Source organism: Zonotrichia leucophrys, chromosome 25 (genome assembly GCF_028769735.1).
Source record: "Zonotrichia leucophrys gambelii isolate GWCS_2022_RI chromosome 25, RI_Zleu_2.0, whole genome shotgun sequence".
Taxonomy (NCBI): domain Eukaryota; kingdom Metazoa; phylum Chordata; class Aves; order Passeriformes; family Passerellidae; genus Zonotrichia; species Zonotrichia leucophrys.
Window position 1 is genome coordinate 837,427 of NC_088194.1, and position 11,155 is coordinate 848,581.

General features: G+C 56.4%; 1 protein-coding gene across 3 annotated transcripts; it reads left to right on the plus strand.

The window, feature by feature from the left end:
* Positions 1-2,925: 2,925 nt before the first annotated feature.
* On the plus strand, positions 2,926-11,151 carry SH2D2A (SH2 domain containing 2A). 3 transcript variants are annotated; one of them, XM_064732727.1, is made up of 8 exons: positions 2,926-3,180; positions 4,263-4,417; positions 5,172-5,338; positions 5,460-5,549; positions 6,284-6,455; positions 8,022-8,135; positions 8,402-8,998; positions 10,162-11,151. In XM_064732727.1, the coding sequence occupies exons 2-8, from the start codon at positions 4,271-4,273 to the stop codon at positions 10,282-10,284; spliced, it is 1,410 nt and encodes a 469-aa protein (XP_064588797.1). In that variant the 5' UTR covers positions 2,926-3,180; positions 4,263-4,270; the 3' UTR covers positions 10,285-11,151. The 3 variants fall into 3 exon arrangements, with proteins under 3 accessions (XP_064588797.1, XP_064588799.1, XP_064588798.1); XM_064732729.1 differs by having other exon boundaries at positions 4,263-4,313; XM_064732728.1 differs by lacking the exon at positions 2,926-3,180 and adding an exon at positions 4,088-4,156.
* Positions 11,152-11,155: the final 4 nt, after the last annotated feature.

Genomic DNA, 11,155 nt, shown 5'->3' on the forward strand with positions numbered 1-11,155 from the left:
AGGTTTGTGGGCCAAGCAGGAGCGTTCCCATCGAGGATGCTGCAGCCCTGCTGTTGGGGTTTTTGTGCAGGTGCAACAGCACAGCTTCCCTGGGACAGATCCCCTTTTTATCCTGTTTTTTGCCCCTTTGGATTGTTTTTTAGTCCCTTTGGATTGGTTTCTTTTTGGGTCCTTGTGAAAAATGCATGTATTTTATGACTGGCTTTTCGCAAATATTCAAATGAATATTATATGTGTTGTGTTAGAAAGTGATGCTGTGTTAATTCTCTTAAGTACTGTGTTAAATAGAGTTTTAGGTTATAAAAAATGTTAAAATAGAAACGATGCTATGTAGGATACTTTTTTTAAAGAAAGGACTTGCAGTGAGATAGCAGCCACAGGACACCTGAATCTTTCAGAGAAAGAGAATTTATTGCCCCATTATCAGAAGAAATGAACTTCTTCCCACCACCTCAAAGGTGCTGTTAGCATTCAGAGGAGGAAGCTGATGATGACCAGACAGAATCCTGTATTTGAATGGAATTTATGCATCATGAAGAGGTGCATGAATATGCAGCAGGCTGTTGTTTTTAAGGGTTAATCCTCTGTTAAAGGGTGTCTTTTTTCGGGCTTGTGCTGCCCAGAAAAAGGCACCCAGACATCCGCAACTCTTTGTATTTATTGTCTCATATTGTCCTAATTCAAATTGTCCAAACTATTATTACTCTAATTGTATTACTATTTTTATAACTATTTTATTACTATTAAACTTTTAAAATTTTAAAACCAAGTGATTGGAGTTTTTCACATCCTTCATTTGCACGAAGGTTTAAGGCCTTGATTGGCCATTACAGTTCTGTCCAGGCTGGCTCGTGGTGCACTTTACTGAGGTGTGTTATGGTACCATGAGTACCATATTTCTTATAACTACCCTTTAACCCCTTTTGAAATATAATAACCAAACTAACAGTACATGTTTAATGATCTATCAACTATTTTACAGCACTTTCTAACCTGTTTTTAACAGACGGACGGCAGGGATTGTGAAGTCATCACACAGCTCAGCTGTGGGAATCCTAAATTTTAAGGATTTTAATCCTTAAAATCTGAGGGGTTTGGGAAAGCTGCAAAAGGCAGGCTCAGAAACAGCAGAACTGCAATTAGAGCTAAGCAGTAGCCACAAAATTTGTCAAGGGGAAAAATTATACAAGAAGTAGAAAGTAAGGACAAATAGAACAATGGTTTGTGTTATTAATGCTTGTTTAAAATAACTCCCTAAGCTACAGAGAAGTATATCTAGCAAGATATACTTTTATACTTTTTTATGCTTTTATACTTCCTATATTAGGAAATTCCAAGCTTAATAAAGGAGCTCTGTGCATTGTGGTTTAAGGCTTACAAGCAGACATTGTATTGGAAATAAGCAAGCATTGTTTTAACCAAAGGTACGTGTGCTTATGGTGGTTGGATGGAACTATTGTCAATGTGCTTTTGCTTTGTGTGATTGGTCAAAAACTTTTAAAGTGAGTTGTAGCATTGAGTTCTTTGTCTACTGCCAAAAATGTAAACTGTTAACATCTTCCCATTATCATAACCATGTAATGAGACTGATACTAAAGAATAAAACAGCTCAAAGCAAACTCCTCAACAGTCCCACCCCATTTGTAATTTATAATTTATAAATAAACCCCCAACCAACAACACCCCCCCATCCCTGTCATGGTGCCATGGATGAGCCTGGTCCTGCCCTAATCCCTGCCCAAATTCCCAACCCATGGGATGCAGCGGGGCTGGCACTGCCCTGGCCCTGGCACTGCCCTCGCCCTGGCTCCAGCTGGAGCCTGGCACCAGCTGGGTGAGAGTGGCAGAGGACACGTGGTGGCACAGACACAGCATTGGCAGCTCGGTTGCTGATGCCTCCAGAACGGCCCAGAATGGCCCAGAACGGCCCAGAACGGCCCAGAACGGCTCAGCTCTGGCACCCAGAGTCTGAGGAAGGGGATGGTGCAGGATTGCACCATGCCAGGACAGAATCTGGGCTCAGAGTGTGAGCCTGGGCCTGCCGAGCCTGCTGTCCCCTCTGAGCTCTGCTGTCCCCTCTGAGCTCTGCTGTCCCCACCCTGCTCTGCTGTCCCCATTGATCTCTTTTGTCCCCTCTGCTGTCCCCTCCAAGCTCTGCTCTCCCCGTTCCCGTCACTGACAGGTCCCAGGATGCAGACAGGACAAGAGTGACAATGACACCTTTGCCTGTGGCCAGGTGGCCTCGGTGCTCTCCTGGCCACAGCCCAGCCTGTGCCGAGGCTGCCGCTGTCACCTGCCTGTCACCGCAGGGCCACCATGCCACCTTCCTGTGACGTTTCCCCATCACATGAAGCCTCTTGCAGCTTTGGTCGCTGCTTCCTGCCTGTGGCCGGCAGCAGAGGCAGAGCAGGGCAGGGCGGCGGGGCTGCCTCAGCCTGCTCGTCCTCCTGCCTGTCCCCTGCCTGTCCTGCTTGTCCCCTGCCTGTCCCCTGCCTGTCCTGCTTGTCCCCTGCCTGTCCTGCTCGTCCTCCTGCCTGTCCTCTGCCCGTCCCCTTCCTGTTCTTCTTATCCTGCTTGTCCCCTGCCTGCTACCTGCCTGTCCCCTTCCTGTCCTGCTCGTGCTCCTGCTCATTCCCTGCCTATCCCCCACCTGTCCTGCTTGTCCTCCTGCCTGTCCCCTGCCCATCCTGCTCATTCCCTGCCTGTTCCCTTCCTGTCCTGCCTGTCCCTCTGCCCATCCTGCCTGTTCCCTTCCTGTCCTGCTCATCTCCTGCCTGTCCCCCTGCCCATCCTGCCTGTCCCCTTCCCATCCCCTGCTCATCTCCTGCCTGTCCCCTGCCTGTCCTACCCATCCCCCTGCCCGTCCCCCTGCCCGTCCTTACTCATCCCCTGCCTGTTCCCTTCCTTGTCCTGCCCCCCGTCCCTCTGCCCATCCTGCCTGTTCCCTTCCTGTCTTGCCCATCCTGCTCGTCCTCCTGCCCATCCCCTGCCCATCCTGCCTGTCCCCTTCTTCTCCTCCTGCTCGTCCCCTGCTCATCCCCCTGCCTGTTCCCTTCTTATCCTGCCCATCCTGCTCGTCCCCTGCCCATTCTGCTTGTCCCCTGCCTGTCCTGCCCATCCCCTGCCTGTCCCCTGCCTGTCCCCTGCCCCTGCATCACCAGCCACGGACACTGAGCAGAGGTAGGAGCTTGGGCTGGGGGCTGGTGTTGGGTTTGGGGGCCTGGGGTTGGGTTTGCAGCAAAGCCAAGGAGAGAACCCTGAGCAAGAGGTGCAGGGATGCCCCCCTGCCCAAAGGCAGGACAAAAGGCACAATAATGGGGTGAAAAGAGAGGGATTGGGGTCCCCTGGCCACGTCAGCCCTTCCTGCCAGATCTTGCCCTCTCCAAAGGGGGAAGTTCAGCCCGGAACTGTCGCACAGAGCAAAACTCCCAGCCCGTTTCAGGGCTGATCAGACTCGTTCCCACCTCAGCACTGCGGGGTTTCAGAGGCACATCCTGCCCCAGGGGGATGCACAGCGAGCTGGGGACAGTGTCATTGTCCCCAACAGCCTGACCTGGGCAGGACCTGACCCCAGTTCTCCTTCCCAGCACTCCCCAAGCTGGGTTAGTGCACTTTTGGGGTGTTTTGTTTGTCTTTGTCAACACCTTCCTCATCTTCCCCTGCTTGCAGGGGTGCAGGGCTGGGCAGGGCACTGCTGTGGGTTAAAGGTGGAGCTGGGGTGCCTTTGCTGGGTCCCCTTGAAAAGGTGGCTGGGTCCCCTCCTTGCTCTCAGAGAAGGTGGCTGGGTCCCCCTTGCTCTCAGAAAAGCCTCGACCCACTGCTCTGACTCAGCTTTGCCTCCCAGATCCATCCAGCCCCAGCATCTTCCACCCCCTCCAGCCTCTGCTGGGCCTTAACGTTGTTTTGCTGCGTGTTGGCAGCTCAGGGTCAAGCTCAAGGTCCCTCAGGAGCTGCTCAGCCTCTCCCACCCCTTCCCAGGGCTGAGCTGACACACTGAGGATTCAGAGGGGCTGGAGGATTCATGTGCTCCCTCCTGAGCTCCTCCACACCTACATCAGTGTCTCCCCTTCTCCTCTGGGGTGCCAAGGTCACTGTCCCCCCCATTTTGCAGCCTGGGGAGGATCAGGGTGCTGAGCCTGAGCTTGGGGAGCACAAGGTGAAGCTGATGGTGACAGCAGGGCCTGTGGGGGTGTCTTGGAGTGCTCTCCCCAAAGGAGACCCCCCTGCCCTGAGCCTTTTCCTCTCCCCTCTCCCTGGCACAGGGCACTCCATGGATGAGGACCGGCCCCTCTTCAGCACCTTCAAGCCCCTCGGTGAGGACAGCACAGCCAGAGCCAAGGCAGGATCCAGCAGCACCCCCAGCCAGCCCCTGGGGGCTTCAGAGCAGCCCCCAGGACGGCCCAGCAGACACGGCAGGGTAGGACATGGGGACAGCAGGGTGGACACGAACCCAGCTCACCCTCCCAGTCCTCCCTCACCCTCAGGGGGCTGCACTGGTGTCGCAGTCTCTGCTGCTCAGAGTGACCCCAAGAAAAGTTCCAAAGTTTCTTTTCCCAGCCTGGTGCTTGAAGAAGGAGTCAGAGCTCTTAATTTCTCGGTCTCAAGGTTGTTTATTTTATCTTATCTAGAAAAAATTTTCTCCTGCCCTGCTGAGGTCCCTCCATCAGGACAGTTCCAGGCACTCTGCCTGCCCCTGGGCGGTGTTATGTCTTTATACAAAAAACTACCTGTACAATATTTACAATTACTTCCCAATACCTATGGTAGACAGTGAGCTTCCACTCTAAACCAATCTAAAAGTGTCACCATCACAGCAGAAGATGGAGGCCAAGAAGAAGAAGGAGAAAGGCTGGACATGCCCAGATTCCTCCATCTTGCCTCCTGAACCCCCATACCAAAAACCCCAAAATCTACTTTTCCACCCCGTGATAGCTTCACTAATATTCTACTTAAACTGTTGTGGCTTGCAGATCTTCATACAAGGTTGGTAATTTGCTCCATGGGTTATAATCAAACCCAGAGGTGCTTTGGGCTCTGTGCCAGGGTCTCTGTGCCCCCTGGCAGGGGTTGCAGCCATCCAGGCCAGCCAGAGGGATGTCCTGGCTCCTGACACATTGTGAGCAGAATGTCCTTGCTGTGTGTCCTCACCTGAGCTCCTGATGCTGTCCCAGGTCCCCCCAGGTTTCTGGGCAGCCCCAGCAGCGCCGTCCCTGCCCGAGGATGAGGAGCGGGTGGCGCTGCGTGCCCGCACCAGGCTGTGGTTCGAGCAGACCCAGGCGCACAGGCTGGGCCCCGAGGGGGAGCTGCCCTCGTGGTTCCACGGCTTCATCAGCCGCAGGTGAGCCCGGGGAGGGCAGGGCGGGGTGTTCAGCTCGGTGTCCCCTCCCTGGGCTCCCGGACAGGGAGCAGGATCACCGGGAGGGGGTGAGGTTGAGCGGGTCATTGTGTCATTGCTGCAGGGAGGCAGAGGAGCTGCTGCAGGATCAGCCCCTGGGCTGCTTCCTGGTGCGCTTCAGCGAGAGCACCGTGGGCTTCGTGCTGTCCTACAGGTGGGCAAAGGTGTGGCTGAGGGTGGAGTGGCCAGCTCAGGGCGCTCCTGGCTGCTGTGCCCGTGCCGTGCCATGCTGTGCTGTGCGGTGCCATGCCGTGCTGTGCCGTGCCATGCCATGCCGTGCTGTGCCGTGCCATGCTGTGCTGTGCGGTGCCATGCCATGCCGTGCTGTGCCGTGCCATGCCATGCCATGCTGTGCTGTGCTGTGCGGTGCCATGCCATGCTGTGCCATGCCATGCTGTGCCATGCCATGCTGTGCCGTGCTGTGCTGTTCCATGTCATGCCATGCCATGCTGTGCATTCCATCCTGTCCTACAGGTGAGCAAAGCCACGGCAGGGCTGGGGAGGGGCAGCCAACTCAGGGCCCTCCCTGCTCCTGTGCCATGCCATGCCGTGCCGTGCTGTGCCATATTCATGCTGTGCTGTTTCATGTCATGCCATGCCGTGCTGTGCCATGCCATGCTCTCTTCCCTCCTGGTGGCTATACCCATGCCATGCCATACCATGCCGTGCCGTGCTGTTCCGTACTATGCCACGCCATGCTCTCTCCCCTCCCGGTGGCTGTGCCCATGCCATGCCATGCCGTGCCATGCTGTGCTGTTCCATTCTGTGCCATGCCATGCCTTGCTCTGTTCCCTCCTGGTGGCTGTGGCCATGCCATTCCATGCCATGCCATGCAATGCTGTGCCGTGCCATGCCATGCCATGCCATGCCCATGCCATGTCCTCCCAGGGGCAGGGATCGCTGCCGGCACTTTGTCCTGGACCAGCAGCCTGACGGGCGCTATGTGATCCTGGGCGAGCGCAGCGCCCACCCCGAGCTGGCCCAGCTGCTGCAGCACCACAGCACGGCCCCGGTGAGCCCGTACCGAGAGTTCCTCAGCGTGGCCCTGCCCTGCACGCGGGTGAGTGCTGGAACTGAGAGCCCTGGGAGACCCTGGGAGATCCTGAGAGATCCTAACAAACCCTGAGAGATCCTGGGAGAACCTGAGAGGTCCTGAGTGACCCTGAGAGATCCTGAAAGCCCTGAGAGCTCTGAGAGCCCCTGAGAGCTCCTGAAAGATTCTGAGAGCCTCTGAGAGATCCTGAGAGACCCTAAAAGCTCCTGAGAGCTCCTGAGAGCTCCTGAAAGCTCCTGAGAGCTCCTGAGATCCACTGAGAGCCCCTGAGAGGTCCTGAGAGATCCTGAGAGGTTCTGAGTGACCCTGCGAGCCCCTGAAAGATCCTGAGAGACCCTGAGAAATCCTGAGAGTTCCTGAGAGATTCTGAGAGATCCTGAGTGCCCCTGAGAGATCCTGAGAGCCTCTGAGAGATCCTGAGAGACCCTGAAAGCTCCTGAGATATCCTGAGAGATCCTGAGAGCTCCTGAGATCCACTGAGAGCCCCTGAGAGATCCTGAGAGTCCCTGAGAGCTCTGAGAGATCCTGAGAGATCCTAACAAACCCTGAGAGTTCCTGGGAGATCCTGAGAGTCCTGAGAGAACCTGAGAGGTCCTGAGTGACCCTGCGAGCCCCTGAAAGATCCTGAGAGCCACTGAGAGATCCTGAAAGCTCCTGAGAGATTCTGAGAGACCCTGAGAGAACCTCTGAGAGAGATCTCTCTCTCAGGAGAGATCCTGAGAGCCCCTGAGAGATCCTGAGAGATCCTGAAAGCTCCTGAGATCCACTGAGAGCCCCTGAGAGTCCCTGAGAGCCCCCGAGAGCCCCTACACATTGAAATATTACCAATCTAGCTGGACAGGACATGCTTGAGCTTGTCTGGCCCTTGGTGCTGAACCAAAAAGTGGCAACTGTGGTGTTTCACCCCACAGACACTTTGGGCTGGCTGGGTGTGTGGTGTTTCGCCCCACAGACACTTTGGGCTGGCTGGGTGCTGCACTGGGCCCGTGGGGACAATTCCAGGCCTGCAGGAGCTCTGGTGGTGCTGGGATGGAGCTTCCCCCCATAACAGGGGCTGCTCCTCAGGTTTCCCTCTGTGGAGAAGCTTTAAGGTGATGGTGAAGGAAAGGAGTCGGCTCTGATGGAGGGTTTGGATCCAGAGCTTTATTCTCTGAATGCAGCACCAGCTCCATCAGAACTCCCTGAGCCCGTGGCTGCTGCTCCTTTAACCCAGGGAAGGGGCAGGGAGCCACCAAGCAGGGACAAAGGGACAAAGGACACCCGGATGGCCCAGTGCCCCCCAGGGGTTTGAATGTGCCAATCACTCAATTCCTTCTGGAATTCCAGGACTGACAGACAGTGCTGGGAGGGGAAAGGAGAGGTGACTGACACACCTGGGAGGGGATTATCAGGGGAGGGACCCGAGGGACACACAACACCTGCAGCCATCCGGGGGATTTTCCCAAGGGAAAGCCAAGCATCACCAAAGCCGGGTTTGGAAGCCACCCTGGCTAACAGGAGCACGGAGCCAGCGCCCAGCTGGGTGTGCCCTGAGCACGCAGCCATCCCGACAGCTCTCTGCTCTCCCCGCAGAAGGACGAGCCCCGAGGGCGGCCACAGGGTGATGCTGCTCATTCCCCAGTGAGCCAAACAGCGGCCACGCTCCCGGAGCACAGCCCCGTGTCCCTGGAGCCCCCCAGAGCCGAGGTAATGGGGCGGGGGGGATGGAGGCACTGCCCAGGGACAGGATGGGGCAGTGACATCCACTCCCACCATCACCTGTGCCAGGGCAGGGGGGATGGAGGCACTGCCCAAGGACAGGATGGGAGGGATGGGATGCAATGACACCCACTGCCACCCTCACCTATGCCAGGGCAGGGGAATGGAGGCACTGCCAAGGACAGGATAGGAGGGGTGGGATGCAGTGACACCCACTCCCACCCTCACCTCCGCCCTGTCCCATCTCCCCCCAGGCTCCGCCGTCTCTCCCTGCCAAGAGCAGTTCCCGGGGAGCAGCTCGGGGGCTGCAGAGCCCCTCCAGCAGCGCCGCAGCCCCTGAAGCTCCCTATGCCCAGGTGCAGAGCCCCTCCAGCAGAGCCGCAGCCCCCGAGGCTCCCTACGCCCAGGTGCACAAGGAATCCGCCCGCCCCGAGCCCCCCGAGGCCAAGTACCAGCAGCTCATGCGCTTCCACGTCTACGCTGAGCCCCGCGAGGAGATCGAGCCCAGCCCCACCAAAGCCCAGGAGCCCATCCCAGGAGGACCCCCCACCCCTGAGGGACCCCCCATTCCCGAGGAGCCCATCCCGTTCTACGCCATGGCCCGCGGCTGGAGGCCCCGTGGCAGCCCTGAGGAGAACATCTACTCCGAGGTGGCTCTGGCTGGGCAGGGTGTGCCTGCCCGGCCCCCCAAAGCCCCCCAAAACGCCTTCTCCACGCTGCCCCCCAAAGGCCGGCCCCACCGGCGGCTCTTCCGCAGCGTTTCCAGCCAGGACTGCAGGAGGAGGCAGCACTCGGGGGCTCCCAGCACCACGGACAGGGAGGACAGAGGAGCTCCCAGCACGGGCACACAGGTGGGTGCATCCCCAAGGCAGCTCCAGAGCTCAGCCCCAACACGAGTGAAAGCTCCTGGAGTCTGGGGGATCGGGGTTTGCTCCACACCAGGAGCACAGGGAACCTGCAATGGTTCGGGTTGGAAAGAAGCCCATCCTATTCCACCCTCTGCCAGGGGCAGGGACACCTTCCATGATGCTCCAAGCCCTGTCCAAGCTGGCCTGGAACACTTCAGGGATGGGGCAACCACAGCTTCTCTGGGCAACTTGTGCCAGGGCCTCATCACCCTTACAGAGAAGAATTCTTTCCCAATATCCCATCTAACCCTTCCCTCCGGCAAGAATTCCTTCCCAATATCCCACCTATCCCTGGCACTGGGAGGCCATTCCTGCCCAATATCCCATCCAACCCTTCCTTCTGGCATTGGGAAGAATTCCTTCCCAATATCCCACCTATCTCTGGCAGTGGGAGGCCATTCCTTCCCAATATCCATCCAACCCTTCCCTCTGGCATTGGGAAGAATTCCTTCCCAATATCCCACCTATTTGTGACACTGTGAAGAATTCCTTCCCAATATCCCATCCAACCCTTCCTTCTGGCATTGGGAAGAATTCCTTCCCAATATCCCACCTATCTCTGGCAGTGGGAGGCCATTCCTTCCCAATATCCCATCCATCCCTGCCCTCTGCAGTGGGAAGAATTCCTTCCCAATATCCCACCTATCCCTGGCACTGTGAAGAATCCCTCCCTAATATCCCACCTAACCCTTCCCTCTAGCAGTGGGAAGAATTCCTTCCCAATATCCCACCTATCCCTGGCACTGTGAAGAATTCCTCCCCAATATCCCACCTAACCCTTCCCTGTGGCAGTGGGAAGAATTCCTCCTCAATATCCCACCTATCTCTGGCAGTGGGAGGCCATTCCTTCCCAATATCCCACCTATCTCTGGCACTGGGAATAATTTCTCCCCAATATCCCATCCATCCCTGCCCTCTGGCACTGGGAATAATTCCTCCCCAAAACCCCACCTATCCCTGGCAGCAAGAACCATTCCCCCTTACCCTGTCACTCCAATTCCCTACAAAAACTGAGTCCCTGACCCAAAGCCAAGGGCTGGGAGGCTGAAACACCAACCCTGTGCTGTTTCCTGGCTCTCAATTCCCTCTCCTTTGGGATCCCCCAGGTTGTGCTGAGCCCAGAGCTGGAGCTGGAGCTGGATGACCCCGTGTACAGCAGGAGCACCCCCAGGGACCTGCAGCCCATGGCTGAGAATGTGTATGAGCAGCTGCCTGGGGACTGCTCCTAAATCACCTGGGCAGCACCTGGATCCTGGCAGGAGCAACCTCAGCCTCCCCATCACTGCAGGAAGCCCTTGGCCCTGGGAGGAGCTCCAAGGATGCTGTTGGCCCCAGCTGGCAGTGCCAACCTGCTCCTCCAACTTCCCATCCCTGCTGGACAGCACAGGGAGAGCCTGACCTTACCCATGAACACATTCCAAGAGACTTCTGGTAATAAAATGAGGGGAAAAGACTGTTACTGGAAAAACAGGGATGGGTTTGGCACAGTTGGTGCATGCACTTGGATATTCAATTGGTCAGAAACTGGGAAAAAGGCTACAGGTAAAACAGGGATGGGTTTGGCACAGTTGGTGCATGCACTTGGATATTAAATTGGTCAGAAATTGCAGTGATGCTACACTGAACCTCCCCAAGCCCTGCCTGCTTCCTCAGCCACAAGATTTGGGATGACAGCACTGTCCCAGGGCTGTCCTGTGGGGCACAAACCCTGCAGAGCCACAGTGGGGCTGGGCAGTGCCAGAGGTGCTCCCAGAACAGGGAGCCAGGATGGCCAAACCATGGCTTGGAGGGAAAAGGAGGGTTGGGGGATTGTAGCTGTTTTATCTCTGGGAAAATCCACTTCTGACCTTTCAGAGACCTGAATTTTGTTGGTCTCAGAGGGCTGAAAGTGGAACAGGAGCCCTTGGAACTTCCCTTGGTGCTAAAGCCAAGCCATAACCCCAAGGAGAAATGGAAAGGGGAACGTGGCAGTTCCAGCCCCCACAGTGCAAAATCCCCTGGCCAAGAGGGTACCTGGATGAGGATCTGAGCCCCTGGTGATGGAAACAGGGCTGGGTGGGTTCATTTAGAAATATATTCCTTCAGCAAATCTCTCCTGGG

Bases quoted from the DNA above. Each gene is read 5' to 3' on its own strand.
- SH2D2A (XM_064732727.1), top strand. From the start codon at position 4,271: ATGGATGAGGACCGGCCCCTCTTCAGCACCTTCAAGCCCCTCGGTGAG. The intron at 5,550-6,283 runs GTGGGCAAAGGT...ATGTCCTCCCAG, and splicing joins GGCTTCGTGCTGTCCTACAG to GGGCAGGGATCGCTGCCGGC. The intron at 8,999-10,161 runs GTGGGTGCATCC...GGGATCCCCCAG, and splicing joins CTCCCAGCACGGGCACACAG to GTTGTGCTGAGCCCAGAGCT.